The sequence below is a fragment of the Palaemon carinicauda genome, chromosome 13, assembly GCF_036898095.1.
Source record: "Palaemon carinicauda isolate YSFRI2023 chromosome 13, ASM3689809v2, whole genome shotgun sequence".
Lineage (NCBI taxonomy): Eukaryota > Metazoa > Arthropoda > Malacostraca > Decapoda > Palaemonidae > Palaemon > Palaemon carinicauda.
In genome coordinates, this window is record NC_090737.1 from 33,718,297 (window position 1) to 33,743,256 (window position 24,960).

Consider the following 24,960-nt stretch of genomic DNA (forward strand, 5'->3'; position numbering starts at 1 on the left):
AAACCAGTGTTGCCAAATACAGTTAATCAAATTTTGGTACGGGAAGTAAAATTCCAGTTATATTTTCCTAATTCCTAGTATAGCCTACACATGTTCATGTTCACACAAACTTAATTATTGATCAAAGCAGTCTCTAGAAATTCCTCTACGTGGAATACTTTTGCTCCTGTAGTGACTCTAGGTCTAGTTTCCTGCTAACTTGGTAACACTGCAATCAACTACCAGAGATTTTTTTTTTTTTCAAGGTTGTATTCAGCAATTGTCTATTTGTATTATTTTAGAACTCAAGCAACAGTCATTATCAAAATATTGCTTTATCAAAAAATGTCAAAAAATATGAGAAAATAGATAAATACTGCATTTATGGATCTGGAGAAAGCATATGATAGAGTTGATAAGGAAGCAATGTGGAATGTGATGAGGTTATATGGAGTTGGTGGAAGGTTGTTGCAAGCGGTGAAAAGTTTCTACAAAGGTAGTAAAGCATGTGTAAGTATAGGAAATGAAGTGAGTGATTGGTTTCCGGTGAGAGTGGGGTTGAGACAGGGATGTGATGTTGCCGTGGTTGTTTAACTTGTATGTTGATGGAGTGGTGAGAGAGGCGAATGCTCAAGTGCTTGGACGAGGATTAAAACTGGTAGACGAGAATGACCATGAATGGGAGGTAAATCAGATTTTGTTTGTGGATGATACTGTACTGGTTGCAGACACAGAAGAGAAGCTTGGACGATTAGTGACAGAATTTGGAAGTGTGTGTGAGAGAAGGAAGTTGAGAGTTAATGTGGGTAAGAGTAAGGTTATGAGATGTACAAGAAGGGAAGGTGGTGCAAGGTTGAATGTCATGTTGAATGGAGAGTTGCTTGAGGAGGTGGATCAGTTCAAGTACTTGGGGTCTGTTGTTGCGGCAAATGGTGGAGTGGAAGCAGATGTACGTCAGAGAGTGAATGAAGGTTGCAAAGTGTTGGGGGCAGTTAAGGGAGTAGTAAAAAATAGAGGGTTGGGCATGAATGTAAAGAGAGTTCTATATGAGAAAGTGATTGTACCAACTGTGATGTATGGATCGGAGTTGTGGGGAATGAAAGTGATGGAGAGACAGAAATTGAATGTGTTTGAGATGAAGTGTCTAAGGAGTATGGCTGGTGTATCTCGAGTAGATAGGGTTAGGAACGAAGTGGTGAGGGTGAGAACGGGTGTAAGAAATGAGTTAGCAGCTAGAGTGGATATGAATGTGTTGAGGTGGTTTGGCCATGTTGAGAGAATGGAAAATGGCTGTCTGCTAAAGAAGGTGATGAATGCAAGAGTTGATGGGAGAAGTACGAGAGGAAGGCCAAGGTTTGGGTGGATGGATGGAGTAAAGGAAGCTCTGGGTGATAGGAGGATAGATGTGAGTGAGGCAAGAGAGCGTGCTAGAAAAAGGAATGAATGGCGAGCGATTGTGACACAGTTCCGGTAGGCCCTGCTGCTGCCTCCGATGCCTTAGATGACCGCGGAGGTAGCAGCAGTAGGGGATTCAGCATTATGAAGCTTCATCTGTGCTGGATAATGTGGGAGGGTGGGCGGTGACACCCTAGCAGTACCAGCTGAACTCGGTTGAGTCCCTTGTTAGGCTGGGAGGAACGTAGAGAGTAGAGGTCCCCTTTTTGTTTTTGTTTCTTTGTTGATGTCGGCTACCCCCCAAAATTTGGGGAAGTGCCTTGGTATATGTATGTATGTATGTACTGCATAAACAACCAATATGTCAGTGTCATCTGCTAGGAGACCATTACTTGGCATGTTTGCTTGTAGAAGGGGGTTAGCGAGTCATCAGCCAATTACCAAAACAAATAACTTGCTACTGTACTAAATTAAATGTGGTTCAATATGGAAAATAATATTAATTATTACATATGAATGATAACTCTGGGTTTATATTTATGTCTGGAGAGTGAGTACTTGTATGTCATTAGTTGGGTTTCCTATACAATTTTTTCTTAAGTGTTCAAGATGCAGGGTGATTTTTGGGGGCATTTTTCAGAAAAAAAGAGGTGCGTCTTATGACACGAAAAATCGGTATTTAAAAACTGTATTGGAATACTAACAAATCCACAAAGGATGAAAACTTGAAACGGTAAAAACTAATGAAAATTTGTGAGGGAAATTGTCTGAATATCACCCAAATGACTGAAAAACTAAATGACAAGGAACCCCTGGCATTTCTTGCTATTCATGCTGGAGCATTTCATAACTTTACACCAAGCATATATCTATTGAAAGGGGAAAAATGGCAAATTCGTAGATCATTTGTATTTTTCCTAACTATATAAACCTTAGCTATTTATTAGGGGTTATACTTTCGGCAGAGCTGATATGACGAGCCATTAAAATTTAGCGGGGGTTAAACCCCCCCCCCCCCCCTCCCCCCAATGATGCCTATAACTCTCTTGTACGACGAAAATTCTGCGGCCGAGCCTTCTACGCCGTCATCTATACTTTCTGTCGGATGTTCCTCTGCTTGAGACGGGGGACCTCCGACGGAGGATGCCGCTTGGGGAGGAGGCATCTTCCTGGCGCGGTCTAGTCTCGGCGGTTCAGGCTGTAGGACGGGCATCACCGCTGGGACGGAGGGATGAGTTCTGGGCTTATATCTGCTTCTGGAGGTCCAGGAGGCTGCGGGCTTGCCCGTCGAAGGAAGGTGTGTCTCACGTTCCGGTCGACTCGATGCTGATTTTGAGGCCGGGAAGTGGCTGCCAGACCAAAGGGGCGACTCTCTCCGCTGGGCGGATGGAGCCGGAACCTTCGCACACTTATGGCTGTCCCCTGGGGCCTGAAGAGACGACTCTCCGTCGATCGTACCTGCTGCTGGAGACGTACTTCATTGGCGAACGAGCCCTTGGGAGCCAGCCCGAGGTGCCCGGAACTGCTGAAACCTCCAGGAGTTGTCTACGTGGGATGACGACCCGCACCCATTCTTCTCTCGGGGAGGAGCTTCTCTTATACTTCCTCCTGGGGGATCTAGAACGCCTTACAACGTGGCGGGATCGGGAGCGTGAGCGTGACCGTCTCCTGCGGGACCTATCTCGCCTTTTTCTATGGTCCCTCGGGGCTCTGTCCTCCGAGGAGTAGGAGTAGGCCTCGACAGAGGAGCCCGACGACTTGTAGGACCTCACTGAAGGGTTCGAGTCGCGCCGCGTTGCTGGTGGGTTCACGCGTCGATCGACCGGTGACGAAGGCTCCATGAAGACGGACGGGAGCGTAGCTGAAGGCGCTGGAGGGGAGCGGGGAAGCTCCTCGCTGGGGAACCAAGTCTCGAACTCATCTTCCAGCCTCAAGGGTGATCTGAAGGGCGTCTTCGGAGGCGCCCACGCGAGGGGGTCTGACAGCGGTGAGTCGTCCTCCTCGGCGCCACCCTCGACTGCGGATGTACCTGAAACACATGCCCAAGAGGCGGGAGAAGAGGCTGCAGCAGTCTTTCCCCACATAGGATAGTCCGAAGAGACGGGCCCCGCGTGCACCAGGGCTCCGTCCTCCGAACACACTCCCGTCCCTCCCTCAGGCCCCCCACTTGCCTGGATCGACGGAACAACCCCACTATCTGGTAATTCAGACTCCTGGGGAAGGGCCACAGGCCTGTTCCCCGCAACTGACTTACCTCGTCCCCTACTCTGGGTAGGGGAAGGCGGCAGACACACACTATCCGACAATGCTCCAGGCAAAGCAAGAGGCGACGAGACACTCGGTTTCCTAGGCGATCTCCTGGAAGACTTCTTTTTCTTGGTGCCGTTACGCACCCACCGCACCTCGTTCCAGGACTCGCACTCCGGACAGGTGGCTGTAGGGGAACAAACACTGCCACTACACGAAGAACACAAGGAGTGCGGGTCAACTTCAGGCTTTGAGAGGAAGGCGCCACACGATTTACCGGCCATAGGACCCGGGCAACGTCGGGGATGCTCCATTGCGCACTAGTAAGTCACCGCGAGACACAGGAACACAGAGGGAAAAGGATAAGGAACAGCACAAAGAGACCACGAGTGAACCGCGTGGGACACAAAGGGGGTCGGGGACACAAAGGGTCGCACTGGGTAAGGAGAGCGCGTCGGGATGTTATCGCGACGCGACCATTAAACTTACTGGAGATCGAGACCTGAGCAAGCATGCTCTCTGACCCCGGGTCGCCTATTGGCGCGTATCACTTCGCCAGAGGTTACCCCGCATAGAAAACGGGAGTAGGGTAAACTACACAAAATTCTGGTCGGTTGGGAGGAGATACCAGATACTTCTAGGAAAGTAGTTCGAGGTAGGTACTCAAGTGTTGGAACACAAACATTAAGAATGTTTTCATATATATACAAGTACAGTATAAGAAAAAGTAAGTTAAAAGACAAAAATTAATGGCAGTCCAGAATAGGCGAGGAGGGAAAGAGGAAACAACCGCTCTCGATCCGAGCCAAAAGTAAAGTGACTATATCACAGGTGTGTGTGTGAACGGGAGTGGTAGCAAGCTAACCATCCCCCTACCCCACTAACTAGCGGTGTGGGTAGTTAACCCTCGCTAAATTTTAATGGCTCATCATTTCAGCTCCGCCGACAGTATAACCCCTAATGAATAGCGTGGTTTATATTCCAGTTACGGAACAAAAGTAACTTTCTAGTAAGATTAGGGATTATATCAATAAACCAAGCTCCTGGAGAAGCAATATGAACATCACAAATTAATTTCACTTATTTTATTGCCAATTTTTCAATGTAGGGTTTCAATCAATAAAAAATGTCCAAATTCAATATTTCAAGATGATTCCAAATGATTCCTGCATCGATTAATTATAAAATTTGTTTTTTATAACACCATTACCCTCCTCACCCTTCTACTTATGATTTGGTATACAAAATACTTCTGCAACACCTGTACTCTACCTTCTACTCTTCCTGAATCCTGAAAACCATAATCTTTTGAACATTTTGAAAAAAATGTGTTGGGTAATGGCACAATTGATTGACTTTACATGAAACTGCAACATTTCCTACCCCAATTGAATTTTATACATTATTACACACTTTATAAAGTGAACTGACAGCCAAGTGTTTTTTCATAATCAAAAATAATCTGTGGTTCTTTACACACACTAAAATGAGGAGAATCTATGATTTAAATTTGTAGATTCACAAAGACTGTTTGGTAAATAAATAACAGAAAAATTTGGTTTTCACACAACCTACCTGAAGCAGAAGAGTTCGGTTGATGGATGAAATGTGTTTTTTTATGAGGATTGAAAGGGATGTATACAGTCGCTGGAGATCATCAACCATGGTTTCATCTGTGGCAGAAATGCAGGACTCGTAAACTGCTTGTAGATGATTCCAGTCAATTAAAACTCCATTCTTTTCAGTAGTGGCTCCTCCACCACCCTGCTCGGATGACGAAACTGGGGGGAAAAAAAAAAAAAAAAAAAAAAACATCAAAATACTAATCTACCACAATCAATAACATTATATCAACACTGGAATCTTTGTAATGACACCTAAACTGGAAAATAAAAACTCTTTTGTCATCCTTCTCATGAAACTTCTTTTACTAACCAACAGAGTCCTCGGTTTCAACTGTGGTGTCCAGACTCCTATCATCCATATCTTCTTTAACATTCTCTCTTGATTCTTTGGTTAAATTACCAGCAGATGCCTTTGCTGCCAACTCGTCAGCAGCTGAAGTGACTCTCATGCTGTCGTGGCTGTCCTCTGTACTCAAATGACCATTGAACAGCGCAACTTCGGACTCGACACTAACCTGTTATAAACATTTCAATTTAAGTAATTATATTTTTTTCTACCTATACAAACCTGATAAAGTATGAATAAGTTGTTTAACAACCCATAAAATTAAGTAAAGGTTAAATTTCATGAATGAAGTCTAATTATTGCTCTTTAACCTCTTATCTTGAACATTATTGGTTACTACATCTCTTACAAAAATGAGCTAAACACAAACTGTGAAGATTTTAGTCTGTCCTTGCTGTGCGGTCCACATAGCATAAGCAACAAATAGCACTCTTTCTAAACAAAGTCTGAAGTATGTTTGGAGACGAATATTAATATAACTTAAAACTTGATTTACATGATAAAATTTAAACAATTTTGCAATAGACATGATACACATTAATAAAAAGGTTTTAAATATCAAACTTGTAGAGCATAGTGAAAGACATGGTAAGCAAGATAAAATTTAAAAATTTTAGTGGCTACTATTTATTGCAGTTACTCTATAAATAAACAATGGAAACTTATCAAAGAACTACCAGCTGTGTTCCACTGAAAATTCAAGAAAAGGAATCCTACCTGGTTGTTGGTTTCTATCTGATTAATTTCGGAGGAGTTCCTATTAGGTTCTAATCCATCGGAGGTATCTGTAGAATGTACACTCACTTCTTCGCTCCTTTCACATTCTTCATCTGAATTTTTCTTACACTCATCTTCCGTATCAACTTTATCATCATTGCCATCTATGCCTTCTTCCTTCTCTTCCCTCTTATCAGAATCCTTGTCTATATTTCTTTTCTTCTTTGGTGGCTTTATTTCACCACGAGCCCAAGCAGTACGGTACCTTCTCTTTTTGCGTTTGTAGCCATCGGATTTGGAGCGCTGACCTAAAGACCGGAAAAATTCTATGGTGACTTTCAAATGACCCGCTATTTTTCCAACAATGCATAGACAAAATGTACAATTCATGTCTTCAACAAAAGAGAGAATTCATATCTACAAAATTGAGAAGAAATATGTAGAATGAATTAATCTATCCTTAAACTTTACTGATAGCTACAGCTAATTTTGGTTTTCTTTTGGTTTTCTTTCATTAAATTATTTCCTGGGGGTAAAGAACTATCTTTAATATTGCACCCAAAAATTTATCACATTTTGATAGATTTTGAGGGGCACAAATTTGAGAATTTGAAAAGAATAATGTGTCAATACAAAATTATTAGCTGGGGTTTCTCAAGCAGTAATTAATTGATTTTGACAAAACTTTTGCCACCTGAGATTTTCATTTTAAAATTTATAACTTAACAATTGTAAGCACACCTTTAATCTCTGTAATCATAACATTCATTTTCTTTAAAAATCACAAACTACCAATAACAGAGTATCTATATCTACACACACACACACACACACACACACACACATATATATATATATATATATATATATATATATATATATATATATATATATATATATATATATATATATATATATATATATATATATATATATATATACTTACCTCGAACTACTTTCTTAGGACACGGGACCTAGATAAGAGGCTAGATCTAGACGACACAGTGGACAGGGTAGGAGTGTCGGGGGAAGCACACAAAAGTCTACTTTTTGTATAATTTGCCTTTATGCATAATCCAGCCATGGGCTTCACAAAGCATCCGTCTCTCACATGGGAGGAGGAAAGGAAAGGGGAAAAAGGGTAGCAAGGAAAAGGGGAGTAAGGAGGAAACTTATCGCTTGAGATTACTTCCCTCGGGCTATCCGAGGCTTTTAGCTTTAAATTACTGGCCCAATGGAGAAGGAGTCGAGTCCAGGGATTTCCTCGTACAGTCTTTCAGGTAGTGAGCCGTAAAGGTGGACTGCCTGGACCAAGTACCTGCTCGCATGATTTGACCCACTGCCATATTGCTATCAAATGCCAAAGAAGTGCTAAGGGCCCTAATATCATGGGGTCATGGGATACCAGGAACCGCAGACCCCTCACTGTCGTAAGCTCTCTCGATGACTTGCCGAAGCCAGAAGGAGATCGTGTTCTTAGACACTGCCCTCTTCACTGGGCCAGAAGAGACAAACAGACTTTTGATGGCTGGCCTGAGTCTGGCTGTCCTACTAAAGTATTTCCTGCCTGTTCTCACTGGGCATAGGACCAAGTCTTCCGGGTTGTCTGAGTGAGGGATTACCGGAACTGAGAACTCCTCGAACCTTGGGTCTGCAACTGCTGGGTTCTGGGTTTTGGCCACAAATTTAGGCAGAAACTAAAAGGACAGTTCCTTCCAGCCTTTCGAGTGCGAAACCTCGAAGGACAAGTAGTGGAGCTCACTCACACGCTTGGCTGAAGCTAGAGCTAGTAAGAACACTGTCTTGAGAGTGAGGTCTTTATCCAGGATGTCCTTAAGGGGCTCGAAGGGAGGTCTTGTTAAAACCTTGAGAACCTTGGCCATGTCCCACTGCGGAACCCTAGAGGTGCGTAAGGAAGAAGATTGCTCGAAACTCCTGATGAGCATGGAAATCTGGCGAGAGGCCCCCAGGTCGATGCCTCTGAGTTGAAAAACCTGCCCCAGGGCCGCTCGGACCCCCTTGATAGCTGGAATGGAGATCCCCAGGTCGTCCCTCAAGTGGACCAGGAAGTCTGCAATCTTGTGGACTGATGCATCCAAGGGTCTCAGGTTCTGTGTGGCACACCACTTCACAAGCGTGGCCCACTTGGCCTGGTACACCATGCTCGAAGACTTCCGAAGATACCCTAACATCCTCGAAGCTGTCTTCTCCGAGAATCCTTCCTTCCTTAATAGGCGCTCGATAACCTCCACGCGTGTAGCTGAAGGCACCGAGGGTTTTCGTGCAGCCTTCAAAAGTGAGGCTGGTGCAGTAGATCTTCCCTTACTGGCAGGGGCCACGGAGGGAGGGTGGCCAGGTCCTGTAGATCGGCGAACCACTCCCTCTCCAGCCGCCAGGGCACTACCAAAGTCATCCTTGTAGCCCTTGACTGTCCGAGCCGTTGAATACCTGTCTGAGAATCCGGAAGGGGGGAAAGGCATATGCGTCGAAACTGTCCCACGAGTGCTGGAAGGAGTCCTCGAACGCTGCTTCCGGGTCTGGCACAGGAGAACAGAACACGGGGAGCTGAGCGTTGAGCCTCATGGCGAACAGGTCTATTACTGGTGAGCCCACAACTGGAGGACCTCCTGTGCCACTTGCGGATGTAGGGACCATTCCGACCCCACTACTTGTCCTGCCCTGCTGAGGCCGTCGGCCAGCACGTTTCTCTTCCCCGGAATGAACCTGGCTGTGAGAATGATGTGGTTCTTCTCGGCCCATTCCAGAATCTGAGATGTGAGGTCGCACAGTTCCCTTGATCTCAAGCCTCCCTGTTTCATGTATGCCACCACAGTGGCGTTGTTGCACATGGGGGCTACTGAGTTTCCCTGAAGTTGATGGGCGAACGTTGCGAGGGCCTTTTGAACTGCCACGAGCTCGAGCAGGTTTATGTGGAGGGGCTTCTCCACCAGGGACCACTTTCCCTCTACCATCTCATCGAGCAGATGGGCTCCCCAACCCTCCTTTGACGCGTCTGTGAGGAGCAGCATCTCTGGAGAGGACGCGAACGGTATGGCCCTTAGGGTGTTCTCCCTGTTGGACCACCAGAGGAGCATGTTCCTGGAGGACGGATTAAAACTGGTAGACGAGAATGACCATGAATGGGAGATAAATCAGTTGTTGTTTGCGGATGATACTGTACTGGTTGCAGACACAGAAGAGAAGCTTGGCCGATTAGAGACAGAATTTGGAAGAGTATGTGAGAGAAGGAAGTTGAGAGTTAATGTGGGTAAGAGTAAGGTTATGAGATGTACGAGAAGGGAAGGTGGTGCAAGGTTGAATGTCATGTTGAATGGAGAGTTACTTGAGGAGGTGGATCAGTTTAAGTACTTGGGGTCTGTTGTTGCAGCAAATGGTGGAGTGGAAGCAGATGTACGTCAGAGAGTGAATGAAGGTTGCAAAGTGTTGGGGGCAGTTATGGGAGTAGTAAAAAATAGAGGGTTGGGCATGAATGTAAAGAGAGTTCTATATGAGAAAGTGATTGTACCAACTGTGATGTATGGATCGGAGTTGTGGGGAATGAAAGTGATGGAGAGACAGAAATTGAATGTGTTTGAGATGAAGTGTCTAAGGAGTATGGCTGGTGTATCTCCAGTAGATAGGGTTAGGAACGAAGTGGTGAGAGTGAGAATGGGTGTATGAAATGAGTTAGCAGCTAGAGTGGATATGAATGTGTTGAGGTGGTTTGGCCATGTTGAGAGAATGGAAAATGGCATTCTGCTAAAGAAGGTGATGAATGCAAGAGTTGATGGGAGATGTACAAGAGGAAGGCCAAGGTTTGGGTGGATGGATGGAGTGAAGGAAGCTCTGGGTGATAGGAGGATAGATGTGAGAGAGGCAAGAGAGCGTGCTAGAAATAGGAATGAATGGCGAGCAATTGTGACGCAGTTCCGGTAGGCCCTGCTGCTTCCTCCGATGCCTGAGATGACCGTGGAGGCAGCAGCAGTAGGGGATTCAGCATTATGAAGCTTCATCTGTGGTGGATAATGTGGGAGGGTGGGCTGTGGCACCCTAGCAGTACCAGCTGAACTCGGTTGAGTCCCTTGTTAGGCTGGGAGGAACGTAGAGAGTAGAGGTCCTCCTTTTTTTTTTTTTTTTTTTTTGCCGGCTACCCCCCAAAATTGGGGGAAGTGCCTTGGTATATGTATGTATGTATCTACCTAACTGTAAAAATCTGATCCATACAACCCCTACCTCTTCTAAAACCACCCTGTACTTCTAAGATTGCATTCTCTGTTTTATCTTTAATCCTATTAATCATTACTCTACCATACACTTTTCCAACTACACTCAACAAACTGATACCTCTTGAATTAAATACAACACGCATGCACATCTCCCTTACCCTTATATAGTGGTACAATACAAGCACAAACCCAATCTACTGGTACTATTGACAACACAAAACACACATTAAACAATCTCACCAACCATTCAAGTACAGTCACACCCCCTTCCTTCAACATCTTAGCTCTCACACCATCCATACCAGATGCTTTTCCTACTCTCGTTTCATCTAGTGCTCTCCTCACTTCCTCGATTGTAATCTCTCATTCTGATCTCCCATCACCGGCACCTCAACACCTGCAACAGCAATTATATCTGCCTCCCTATTATCCTCAACATTCAGTAAACTTTCAAAATATTCTGCCCATCTTTTCCTTGCCTCCTCTCCTTTTAACAACCTTCCATTTCCATCTTTCACTGTCTCTTCAATTCTTGAGCCAGCCTTCCTTACTTTCATCACTTCTTTTCAAAACTACTCATTCCCTTCATATGAATGACCCAATCCCTGACAATATATTTAAATGAATATCCTTAGAACAGACATTTATACAAAGTTTATACCATTTACTCCCATCATAACTCCTCACTCCCATGTATAACTTTATAATAATAATAATAATAATAATAATAATAATAATAATAATAATAATAAAAAAAGGGGGTAAAAACAGGATAAAAAATGAAGGGAATAAGGAGAGCAGTTACCTCTCAGTTCAGAAGTGTTGCAATGAGGTGTCACAGGTTCTGATGAACAACCAGACTTGTGCTTCATATCTGCATTTTCCTGTAAAACAAAATACAGTAAACAGTAATATCACTTTCCATAAATAGAGAAATATCACTCTTTGTGAAGAATTTTTTATACATACACATACCAAAGGCACTTCCCCCAATTTCGGGGGGTAGCCGACAACAACAAGAAACAAAACAAAAAAGGGGAACGTAGAGAGTAGAGGTCCCCCCCCCCCCTTTTTTTTTTTTTTTTTTTTTTTTTTTTTTTTTTTTTTTTTTGTCGGCTACCCCCCAAAATTGGGGGAAGTGCCTTTGGTATATGTATGTATAAAAAATTCTTCACAAAGAGTGATATTTCTCTATTTAGATTCTACACTGTATTGACAGTAATTGTTTATAGACTCTTAAGCCATTTAACAAATGCAATATGTTATTGCAGCTGACATACATACTAAGTACTGCAGATAATTATAATTAAGACTGATGAGTTAATACTGAATTATGTTACTAAGCATTACCTTAACAAAATATAATTATCTTCACAAAACATGGTTTTATATAGATTACATTCTGTGATCTTTAGCCAAGGTAGGGAGTCTTGTTACCTGATACAAGTATAACCAAAGTCCCATACATGATATAAATATGCAGTTGGGACTAGATTAAATCATTAACCAATCTATACAGCCAATACTGTTATCGAGTAAAAGCATGTAGAATACATAAAACTTACCAACGACTGCTGTGCCAAGACATGTATGAAATTAGGGGCAGCAGGATTAATTCTGTGTGTATAACGCTTCTTGCGGTTATCGCGTATGTCCCGACACTTGTATTCAAAGTCGGTATCCATTTCAGCTTTTATGTATGCGTAAGCAGTATCACGAAGAGTGCAGGCCCGATGACGTATAATCTTATCTGGGAAGAGGAAATATATCAATAAAAATACTGAATAAACAACTTGTAAACCAGTTAAAAAATTATCCTAGGTTAAGTGTGAAATTAAGCAAGAGTAGAATAGATGAGGTTTATATAATTCGTAGAGTAATTAGTTTTTCAAAATATTACTAAGTAGTTTCTTAGGAAAATATTTAGAAATATTTCAATCCTAGGTAAACAGTCAAGTAGGTATACAATTAAGTGTTGCATTAACCACGAATGGATTAGAATAAACTCTTACTTCAATAATGGTTTCTTAAAAATATACTTTAGAAATGATATTTTCAAGACGCCATTTAATATCAACAGAAATTCACTTGCCAAAATTAATATTTTCAAATACAACTTTCAGTCATATAACAATCAAGATTTTGAGAAAATTATTACAATCATATATTTTTGTCACTGCTCACTAACATGTGAAACACCGAGGAAAGAGGGGGTAATGTGGAGAATGGATATAACTATTATGTCTGCCAGAAAAATAACCTGTTACATTACAAACCCATTAATCACACTTTGCCTAAGAAGAAAGTCAAACTTATAATAAACGAGCTTTCTATTAAAGTAAGTTCTAAGCCTTACAAAGTACAGGGGTATTCTAAAAAACAAAACACTTACTATAAAACAAAACTATGTACACAGAAGGTCCTCAGCTTATGAAATTGTTTGCAAGTGTATCTTTTTAACCTAAATACCATGCCAATGATTTCCATCTACAAAAGTCAACAAATATATTTTCATAATAAAATAAATTTAATATACTTACCCGCTGGTTATAGAAGAATGGCTAGCGTCCCTGACGCCTCGGCAGGAAATTAAAAAATCTCGCGTGGCTATCGCAGATATGCCAGGTGTACACTAGTGCCCTCACGGTACAACAGGTAGAACTATACCAACCTCTTCAGATTTTCCATGCCACATGGTCTCTAGAGGGGAGGAGGGTGAGTTTTTAACTTATATAACCAGCGGGTAAGTATATTCAAAAATGTATTTATAATGAAAATATCATTTTTAAATATAAAACTTATCCGCTGGTTATATAAGAATGGCTGATTGACACCCTTGGTGGTGGGTCAGAGACAGTTACATAATTGGTAATTCACTTAAGCGTTACACAAACTACTTAAGAGGTTCTCACCTGATAAGGAAGCTGACAGCAATGCTCTGCCTCATTTTGTCTGCTATCCTTAGAAGATCCAGCGGTCCACCCAGGGGGCTGATGATCTCTAGAAGCTGTCAAACGGTTCAATAACCTATAACATGACAGGACCTCAACTAATACCCTTGTTCCGGGCACTCTCTAGGAACAAAATGACCACCTGACTAGATCAAAGATTGCGGAGGATTGTCGACCAATCTTCACGTACAATCATAAAACATATTTAATAGTTCCAAGAGAAGAACAGGGGTACTAGGAATATAGGGAAATGTAGTGGTGAATGTCTCACCTACTACTTAACTCGTTATTACGAGTGAACCCAAAACGTAGACGTCCTCATAAAGAGACTGAATACGATCTAAGAAATGCAAGGCGAATACAGAAATACCCCTTCACAGGGCTGTATACGCGATGCTTTGCAGAGAACAGATTAGTTTAAAAGTTACAGAAGCTCTTATAGCTTTAACTTCATGAGTCTTTACCCTTTCGACATGTTACGATCTGTTACACAACAGTATGAAAGAACTCTTGTCATTAAAGTCTATACTAGACGATAGAGCGTTTTAGACATACTGTAGATAGCGCAGGCTTCTTGACCGTGCACCAAAGTGTCATGAATACTCTTAACCTCTTTGGTCCTGTTCCAATAAAACTCCATCGTTTTAACCAGGTAAAATATTCTTCATAGCCCTTCACAAACCAAATCCGAGAGGATAAAGATCCCGAAAGATTTAGGCCATGGATGAGAAGGACGTTTGTTAATGATCAAGAATCCAGGATGCAAGGCGCCTATGGCTTAACCATTGTGAAGTCCATGTTCTTGCTAAAAGATTGAACTTCACTGGCTCTCAACTATAGTAGACTTATCTAGAAAGTCTCCAAAGTTAGGCCTTAAAATGAAACCAAGTGTAAAGGCTCGGATCTGTCACTACTGCGAAATTCCAGAAACGAATCCTAAATTTAGGCTGGAGCATCTTGCTGACCCTTCTAAATCATCTTAAATGACCTGAGAAGATCTATAAGGTCTTTATTTGATAGATGCAATCTTCTGCGTCTGCAGACAACTGTCCGCATACACTCTTGATGGTCGAGGAGGAAAAAATGTGTTTTCCCTCCAAGCAAACACCTAGCATGACCACAGCATGGGACCAGTATGGTTCCAGCCTGCAGTATATGCTCATCAAGTCGTGAGAGAGAGAGAGAGAGAGACAAGATTTAGACGACCTCCCAACATGGATCCTTATCAGTCACAAGAAACCAATACTGAAGCTAGGCCTGCTGAAAAGAAGCATCAACAACATGAACCTCATGCTGTGAAGTTAAGACCTGATCGTGTGTACCAACAAATGTTCAACACACAAAGTCAAAGTTTGACGCAAGAAAGTGTTAGCTGAGGCGAGAGCGACGCGAAGACAAAACAACAGTCTGTCCATACTGCTGTGAGCCAAAGACTAGACTGTTTACGTCTAATATGCGACTAAAATGTCGCATGTGCTTGCATCCCCGTAAGGTGCTAGCGTGCTGTATGCGTTCACCTTGTCGAGTGGATACAGCGCTCTGTGTACGTCTCGCCTGCTGTAAATCTACAGCGTGCTGCCCGTAGGCAACAGTATCGTGTCCGGTCAGTGGCACACCGGAGCAACTGTTAGTCTATCATGATGCGGAAAAACCTGACTGACCTTATCCAGTATATGTCCCGGCTGGCACATGCGTCTATGTTGCTTAGAATTTCAGGTTGCCATGTTTGTCGAGAGATGCTCACGTGTAGTATGCGTCCGCATGAGTGGAGACGCGTATCCCGCAGATCGCGAGAATGGGACAACTAGATGAAAGGATCAAAGACTGTCAGCGTCTGAGCCCGCATGCACATCTGAGCCGCTACAAGCGTCTGCTCTACCGCCTCCCGACACAAGAGCCTATCTTTGCGAAGAGACGCTGCTGAGCATCGGAGAACTATGCTATATGATACTAAAGGAAAACCATCCCTTTGATCTATGGTAGTCCTCACTCTTTTAGGAGAAAACATCCCCCCCACCCCCCCACAGAAACGTAAATGCTAAAAAGAGATGAAATTGACATCCTTTAGCTCAGACCAACCCTACACTCATGGGGCAGCTTGTGCGCCACCTCAAGCGTGAGCGAAGGCTAGAAGAGATCATCAACTGCAGCCCGGTGAGCGACCTGGGAGAGTCCCTATGACATTCCCAGCGCGCCTTGTGCGTGACCTGAACGTATCCCATGCTATGATATATCGTTAACAATAGTCGCCCGACCCCAGAAGAAAGTACTAAACAATTCCTCAAACTGGGGGTGGAGAGGAAGTGTAAACAGAAGCAAACTGAGCACCTCTTCTCTCGAAGAATAATTCGTCTTGTGCGCTTTTGGCGCTGACATCGCCTTTTTTCAACAGAAAAAACTTCCGGCAAACATCAGTAACTGAGGGATAAGTTACTAGAAAACATACGACTCCTGAAAGGTCTCGGACGTATTGATTGTTGATGACCAAGGAGTTCTGCGACCTTCTAAGAGGACAAATTCTGTCTTCCCTGACTGTGCTTCAGATTCCAGAGGAAGAGCCAGGATTATATATGACACTTCTGACTTCCGCTCCTCTCGTGGAAGAAAAAACACACCCGATTGCTTCTCATTTAAGAATCGCAACCCACCTCCTGCGAGAGCAAGTTCTGTTCGCGTGCCTACATGACAATTAACTTCCTAGTCTAGTAGACAGGAAGAACGTCAAACGTTATCCGATTGAAGCTGCGCTCTGATTAAATAGACGACGTACGGACCAAGGATCCGCTCTGTTCTTTTACCAGGGCTGCCAGAAGCTGTTTAGCCTGGCTCCCACTGCTGCTCGAAGAGGAGAGTAGTCAGACCCTGCCTCGACTGGGCTGACTCCTCTTTTCCTTTGCTTCCTTGCCTCCAGTTTGAAAGTACTTCTACCTATAGGTTTACCTCGAAAAGGCTGGGCAGAATGAGAATATGATGTCCCCTCCTTAGTTCTACGAGAAGAGAAGGGCGTAGGTAAAACCTTACTGACTGTTTTAGTAAACAAATCTTGAGTAGCCTTCTGAGCCCAATTTGCAGGCACTTCCTTAACTAAATCCTGCGGAAAAAGAGCCGATATGGACGCAAAAGCAACTCCGATCTCTAACATGGAGTGATACCCGCAGAAAAGAAGGAACCCAAAGTAGCTCTATTCTTTATAACTCCTGCAGTAAGCAAAGTAGCCAGCTCGTTAGAACCATTCCTGACTGCCCTGTCCATACAAGACATAAGTTGGATAAGACTACTTGTGTCCGTGTCCTTTATCCCGGTTACTCTTCTGCTTAAGACTCCCAGTGACCACTCAAGTAAATTAAATACCGTATATACTCGTGTAATGTTCGATTTTTTAAGGCCTATTTTTCAGTTAAAAAAGTAAGGGTCGAACATTACACGAGATATATATTTGAAAAAGTAAAAATTTCTGGCCTACCGGTAGGTAAACGTCAGCTAGGTCTACGCGAAAATTACCCTAGGCTATGCTACCTACCGGTAGGTAATCGTAGGCTATGCTTACACGTATATAAGGTTACCTACTGGTAGGTAAACATAGGCTATGCCTATATATACAGTACTAACCATGTTCATTTAACACCAGACATATTATTAGCATGGATTTTATTTCCTAAACCATCATAAATAGTTTTTTTCTGCTAGGAGTAATGACTTTACCATAACGCAGCAGGTATGAAGCTAACAAACTGTCGGGTTGCGTATGTTATAACGTGATATGGTTAATGAAAAAATAAGGCTCATTTTATTTTACTTGGTATTGTATATTAATTGATATTAATAAACCGCAATAATTCTTTTTAAATGAATCCACTTTTTTTTTCTCCAAGTTCGAACGCTAGTTTCGGTAACTCCAAACATTTTTACGGCTTGAACGTTATTTGTCATTTCAGCGGACAGCGGCTGCAATAATTTGAAGCTTGAATTTTGCAGTAAATTTTTTATATTTCTTGGTAGACATCTTGATGGGTTATGAGTAAATTCTTATTCATATATATTGTGAGGAAAAAAATGATTAGCATAACGGGTAATTATAATCACGGTAATTACCTGCAATTACCGGTAATGGTAATTTGTTACTCAAAACGATGAACTAATTTTGTTTGCTACTTGAAGTGTTTGCTTGTTTTTGAAAGCTATTAGGCGGTGATGATAATCGGCTGTTTGCAACTAGAGTGTTCGCTAGAAAATATACGCTGAATACTCAATTGTTATTGTAAACAGATGTTAGTATTTAGGTGTTCCGATTTGTTTTATACATTTGTTTGTTGCACTTAGGCATAACCCTTACTTTGTTGGTAATTATGGTATGCTGGAGATAAAAGACCTCTAGCCTACTGCCAAAATCAAGACTCGAACATTACATGAGGTATATGATGAATTCATGATTTTGAAGGCAAAATAGGGGTGTCGAACATTACACGAAGTCGAACATTACACGAGTATATACGGTACCTCAACTCTCTGAACTATCCTTTCAGGGGCTGGTCAAACTCCGACATTGACCACTACAGTCTATTCCTTCTCATGGCCAGGAGACGGGAAGAATCTACCAGGTTTGAGAAGTCTCCCTGCGCAGACGCCGGAACTCCCAAACCCAAGACTTCCCCCGTCTCATACCAAACGTTCGACTTAGAAGCTAACTAGGCTGGTGGAAAAGCGAAGCATGTGGATATGGAACAACGCAAGCGCGCCCAGAGCTTTCCTTAAATCCATCCATACTCTTATTAACTTCAATACTCTCTTAGTGCGGGAAACCACCTTTTTGTATAGAAAGAAGTCTCCACTGCCTTGCCTAAGGTAAACTCATAAGGGGGAGATCGAGGAGTTACTGGTGTAAAATAGTCTGAAAAAAATTCTGGGAAGACTAGCTTTTTTTTTTTTTTCCCCCACCGAATGTTGAGGTGGTTTCTCTTCCCTTCTCGCTGAGATATTCTCCTATTGATCCTCGTGAGAGAGAACCTCATCCAGGTCTACTTCAAACAAATCAGAGATTGGAGCTAAGCAGGCGCATCAGTGGTAACATGGGCGTGCTTGCGTTGTTCCATATCCACATCCAATTGACAGCCACTTGCCTTGGTTTGCTGTCACGATTGATTTTATAATAGAATAAATCTAGCTGGCGTTGGCGCTTCACCTCGTCCTGGCGCGTCGCGCTCACGTTATATTCGCGCTACCGGCTCGACTGGCGCGGGTCGTCGCGCTGGCGCTTGGCACCTGCCTGGCGCCGACACTCAGCGCCTTCATCAAATAACTTCCGAGCCTCGTCACGCTTCCGCTCAGGCTCCGCTTGCGCCTCGCGCCTGCCATTTGGCGAACGTCATCACGCTTAAACTAACGATGGGTTCTCTGCTTCTTTTAATAGTACTGTAGTTGTGAAACACACCTCTCCCGGGACAAATCTACATCGACCTGCCGCTGAACAGTGAAACTGGGAGACCGCCTGTGCGATATCACGTCGGTTCCAGAGACAACGGGTCTACACCGAAGACTAACGCCCAGGATCACCGTCAACAGCCGGACGATAAGACTGCATCATCAACGGGAGCTGTTGTTTGAAACGTAAATACGCAGAACGAATCTAATATTGTTTTCAGCTCAGCGCCTGAAAAGCGCGTATAATATTTGACAACATTAATACCTCGCTCTATCTATAACGAGGGTGAGCGCTCTGTGCTCAAGAAGACTTCTGTTCGGGTCTTAAAAGACTGTAGCGCCTAGCTACTCTCTCGATTCCTTTCGTCGTTCGACAACTTCTCCCCTTCCAGGAGCTTGACAGAGGTCTAAGACTAGGATAACGACAGATCCGAACAGAAGCACTCCACTGAATAAAATTCACTGCGTAATTTAACACTAAAAATTTTCATTCTATTCTTTGTTAAAAAGAAAGTTTCACAATCATTTGAAAACCATAGTATACGTTCTCTCAAACGAAATGAACTCATTTAAAGAGAGACTTATAATTCTCTCAATCATTCGAATGGGAATGAAAAATTACTAAATCCCATATAAATGCAGCGAAAAATTAAATATTAAACATTAAATATTACCTTAGTAGGTATAATATTTATAAAATAAAAAAAACCCTTAAATTAAGGAATTCCAATAAGAGATGAATCATCACTCGTATTTCTTGGAACAATTACACTTAATATAAAAACAATCTTAGTATTTCACTACGGAAACGATACATAGAATCGTGCGCTACATCGATTCGTATAAACATTAAGTGAAATTTAACTTCCTTTAATTTCTGACTAAGGAAAAATACTGACAGGAACAATTAATTTCAAAATAAAATGTTCCTTTTATATAGTACTGTACAACTAAAAAACTTGAGAAGTAAGAAGAATGTACTATTCATAAAAATCTCTACGAAATATTGTAATATTGTAACAATACTGATAACTGCGTAACAACTGAACGCTAGTTAATCTTTGCAAACAAATTGAAGATTACCTCAAGAAAACTATCAAAAGGATAAAATTTTCTTAGATTAATAATCCTTTAATTAAATTTATAACTTAATATTTCAAAAGATAGTATTCACTTATAATTCTTTGTAAAAGCAAGTCAGACTTATAGCCTACGACATAAGGCTGTGACGTCATCAATGGACGAGATGTTTACCTTTCGTCCTATGCTTTCGTGAGGTTTAAAATAGGTCGATAAACCTTTTAATCTTACCTTTTAAGTTATAAATACGTGATCACATTTCAAATAAAAGAAAAAAGCGAAAGCCTAAACTCAAAAAACCTTAATGCATCACCAAATAACGTCCAAACAGAATAAAAAGCGAGAGAGAATTTCCAATAGAACCAACGGCCATGCCGGCAGGGAAAAATCAGAAGAGGTTGGTATAGTTCTACCTGTTGTACCGTGAGGGCACTAGTGTACACCTGGCATATCTGCGATAGCCGCGCGAGATTTTTGAATTTCCTGCCGAGGCGTCAGGGACGCTAGCCATTCTTATATAACCAGCGGGTAAGTTTTATATCTAAAAAGTTGAGTTTCGTATCAAAGATATCAGGTTATTACAAACGTTGTTTTAATTACTGTACTAAATATATTGTTTTATTACAGTATTTCTTTATCTTAACTTTGTTGTTTTCAGTTGGATGAGAGTTTGTACCTCCGAATGTTTGTAAGTAGAGGACCTTCTGTAATTGCAAAGTCCGCTTAGTGAAAAGATGAGCATTTGGGTACTAAAAGTAAGTCAAATTACCTTCTGGATTTCGATCTGGATTATATTCCAAAGCATTATTACAAATAAGGTCAATGTCATTCAAGAATTCTTGAGCACATTCATACTGATGCCGATCAATTTTCGTCATCATGGTTTCCAAGTCCATCGGCTCTTTGATTATTTCACGATAATCAGGAACTTCTTCTTCATCAACAGGCTTTGTGAACATGTAGAATCTGAAAAATTCAATTAAATAATATTGTAAACAATAACTGCTGCCCTACTCCCTTTGCAATTCTTATCTCATCCAATATTTAAAGAAAATGTTTTCTTAAGGGCAATATTTAAAGGAAATGTTTCCTTAAGGGAGATAAGATTATATGAACATTACTAAATCACAATATTTTAAATTGAGTATATAACCTTAGATTATAAGAAGAAAAGCTCAAGAGGCTATTGTTTAAAAATATCCTAAATATCTTACATAAGACATATAACCTCAAAAATAATTGTTAAATTTGAATCATAAAATCATGAAAGCTGTTAGCACTATTTCTACACCAACTTACGTTCTATTTTTAGCTAACTTTGCACATATCTCTCGAAGAAAAATACGTAATTCCCTGAGTGTAGCTTCTTCAAGTTCTTCAAGTCTCTTCATCTCTCTTGAATTGAAATGATGGTGAGCAGGTGGTGGCGCTAAAGGTAACTCCTCCAACGGCTTTTTGACAGTACGAACCTGAAGCAAACATAATTTCAGATGCTTTGGTGCTAGCTAAATTGAATGAGTCAAGATTGTTAACGCCAACTATTTTCTTCAATGTTTTTAATTGACTATGACAAATCAAGTGAGCACTTTCTTGCTATTTGAGGAATATCTATTAGTGAGATATGTTTACTTAGGAGTTAATAATGGGCTAAATAAAATTTAGAGAAATGACAATGCTTGAGCCATGTGAGCCGAGTGTTTTCCTGTTACTTATTAAATTTCTTTATGAATATTCATAAATGGGGTGTGGTACTTAATGTTCTTGTGATCTTTGCCTCTTTCTCTTTATACCAGTATCCTGGGTGCATTTGCTCAATGTGGAAATAAATCCTTATATAGAAAAACTGTTGTACTTAACAATTTTTGGGTTATCATTATACTTCCTTAACAATATCTTTCCTTAGTTTTGTAGTTAATGTGTATGAGGTATGCACTTAGTTCCAGAGTTTACTGTCCCACTGCAATCGTCAGAAAAACATACTGATCTTGATTAGCACCTATTGGTTCAAAATTTTTACTTACCTGCTGGGCCATAAGATAAAAGAATTTCAGATCAGAAACATAACCTGATCAATGGTTACGGACACTATAAGCTGACAAATTCTTACTTAATGATTGGTGCTTCTCAAAATCTGAGCTATAAAATTTACAGGCAAGAAAGTGACAATTACCTTTGGCTTTTGAAGAGCATTTACATAAAACAATGGCTTAAAGTAATGTCGTCTTTCATCTTCGGTAGGATTTGACATTGCCAAAACTTCTTCGTGGTATACACTGAACAACATCTGAACCTAAAATAAGAATTTTGAAATTTGTTAAAACACTAAATACATATTGCACCTCTTTCTTTCGGAAAAAAAAAAAAATATGTACGAGGAAAAGGTAATATACTTCAAGCACTGTATTTGACAAGAAAAAAAAATTTCAACACTTACATCACTATCCAATTCATCATAGGGCACATCTGAGGTAGCTAAGAGTAAAAGTGGAGATGCAGGATCCAAGTCATGCAGCAAAGATATAAATGTTGCACGTAAGGTATCTGAGGTAGTTCCCCACCACTGATTTATGTGAGGTACATAAACAATACTTGGAAAACTGCGACGAGCTTCGTGGAACACCTATAATAATAAAGAATATTTACATTAACATTTATAAAACAAAAACATACCACCACATCATCTTCGTGAATATGCATACTGTATATTAACAGGATAGTTCAAGACAATATCAAAAACAATATTACTATACCGTACCTGTGCACAAGCTTCTTCAGGTGCTCTTGCTGAAACAGAATACAAAGCAGTAAGATCCAATTTGTGGGTTGGAACTTTTTCAAGCGCATGTACAATAGCTGGACCAAGGTGTGTGCTCTGACCCTGGGCAATATTCCCTGTCAGTAACAATCTTGGTCTGTGAACAAAGCAGTTCTTCAACTCAAACTGCTTTGCAAACGCATGTGGAAAACTTCTCCCTAAAATACGTAATGCTGAGGTGAGGGATGCTTGAAGTAATGGCTGTACTGCCGAACTTAGACGGCGGCCCACGGCTGCTGCTGATCTTTGACCGGCAGCAACTATCTTTGACATTGCTACTCTGAAGTGGTAAAGCTTCACCTGAAATGAAACCAGGAAAATTTTTCAAATAAATTGTTCCACTCTTGCAAGCTTCCATTCTCCTAATACATAATTGTCATATAATTTAATGCAAAGGGTAAGCTACATAAGATGGTCTTTATCTTTAAACAAATTTTAACTAGCCATAAGCTAAATGCCAGGAGCATTCATTGGCTGGCCACACTATTGCATTCGTACATAGTGCATACTTGTTGCCCACATTATCTAAATGGTAACTTTCTATATTTTCTGGCCTATTTTTCCCTGTTGGAGCCGTTGGGCTTATAGCATCTTGCTTTTTCAACTAGGATTGTAATTTAGCTAGTAATAATAATAAAAATGATACACATCCTGTGCCTTTTTTTAATTATTAACAATTTTGGGGAAAAAAAATTACTGAAAACATTTGGCAATGTTCTTGATACTTTAAATTAAGAGAATGCCAATGAATTTCAAATATTACAAAAAAAAATTATTAAAAGTCATTAATAAAATCTACACTATTATTATTATCATTATTATTACTATTATTACTTGCTAAGCTACAACCCTAGTTGGAAAAGCACAATGCTATGATCCCAGGGGCTCCAACAGGGAAAATTCCCTAGTGAGGAAAGGAAAAAAAATATTTTAAGAACAGTAACATTAAAATATATACTTCCTATATAAACTATAAAAACTTCAACAAAACAAGAGGAAGAGATATAAGATAGAATAGTGTGCCTAAGTGTACCCTCAAGCAAGAGAACTCTAACACAAGACAGGGGAAGGCCATGGTACAGAGGCTATGGCACTACCCAAGACTAGAGAGTATTGGTTTGATTTTGGAGTATCCTTCTCCTAGGAGAGCTGATTACCATAGCTAAAGTCTCTTCTACCCTTACCAAGAGGAAATTCGCCACTAAATTGAAACTTTGAATACAGCATTAATTACAAGAATACTTACATTAACCTGAGAGACATCTATCAAAAGCTTCTGTTTGCTTGTATAGATCTGAGGATATTTTGATCTCAGGGCTACAAGAGTTGCTTCAGCACACAGGGACTTCAAATCTGCACCACAATAACCGACAGTTTTTTGTGCCAAATGATGAAGTACTTCTTTTTTTGGCTGAGGTTCCCATTTATTAGTATGTATCTTCAAAATATGTAAACGTGCCTGGAAGTAAAGGAAAAGTAATGAAAATTACTGACAGATGCAAATTAAAACAAAGCAAAATTCTTAATCCATCAAAGTAGGTCTTTCATACTAAATAATTCATATTTGTGATGCAGTTATGTGTTGCTACCTATTGAGTATGTTAGTGTGATTAACTTGAAAAGTAAAGTAAGGTGAACAGCTCTAAACTAGTTTTGTGGTAGATATAGTTTGCTTGTGAACAAAATAGCTAATCACCTCAATTTTCAAGTGTTAAATTAAATAATGGGTTAGTCAAAAAATGTTAGTCTCCAAAAATATTTTTATTTCATTACAAATCCATTACAGTACTTAAAATTATCCCAATCTCCAATCTAGGTGGGGAGGTCAAGCTTTTCTTGTACCATGATAGCTGATTTGTCCTCATTTGGGAGCTCCTGGCTTAAGAGGCAAACACAAATGTCCTCCAAAAGGGCAAGCAATCAAAATATGTAAAGGAGAAACCCAACTAATGCTATTAAAATCTAAACTGTTTGTATTAGCAAGAGACCACGATAAGATTCATCACTTATCTTTTAAACATGTTTTGGGGTTTAGTGAACCCATTTGTCCATCTTAAAGAGTGTATCCCAAACTCATTAGATTGTTATATTTTGGATTACATATTCAAAACTTCATCTACTTCTTTGTTTCTCAACCAATTATTAACATTTAAAATGTTAT

At 40.9% G+C, this 24,960-nt stretch overlaps 2 protein-coding genes across 6 annotated transcripts in view; one reads left to right on the forward strand and one right to left on the reverse strand.

The window, feature by feature from the left end:
* tefu (Serine/threonine-protein kinase tefu) overlaps positions 1-24,960 on the forward strand; it is a 912,746-nt gene that overhangs the window by 300,277 nt on the left and 587,509 nt on the right. The gene's annotated exons all lie outside the window — the stretch shown is intronic.
* Positions 1-24,960, reverse strand: part of LOC137652269 (ATPase family AAA domain-containing protein 2-like) — a 102,471-nt gene that overhangs the window by 8,785 nt on the left and 68,726 nt on the right. For all 5 annotated transcript variants that reach the window (XM_068385548.1, XM_068385549.1, XM_068385546.1 and 2 more), the window contains 11 exons: positions 24,046-24,258; positions 22,740-23,099; positions 22,419-22,604; positions 22,155-22,274; positions 21,284-21,453; positions 20,754-20,950; positions 12,101-12,285; positions 11,341-11,419; positions 6,310-6,617; positions 5,557-5,761; positions 5,197-5,402 (listed from right to left, as the gene is read on the reverse strand). In XM_068385548.1, the coding sequence (XP_068241649.1) occupies positions 5,197-5,402; positions 5,557-5,761; positions 6,310-6,617; positions 11,341-11,419; positions 12,101-12,285; positions 20,754-20,950; positions 21,284-21,453; positions 22,155-22,274; positions 22,419-22,604; positions 22,740-23,099; positions 24,046-24,258 (2,229 nt within the window). The remainder of the gene's footprint in view (positions 1-5,196; positions 5,403-5,556; positions 5,762-6,309; positions 6,618-11,340; positions 11,420-12,100; positions 12,286-20,753; positions 20,951-21,283; positions 21,454-22,154; positions 22,275-22,418; positions 22,605-22,739; positions 23,100-24,045; positions 24,259-24,960) is intronic.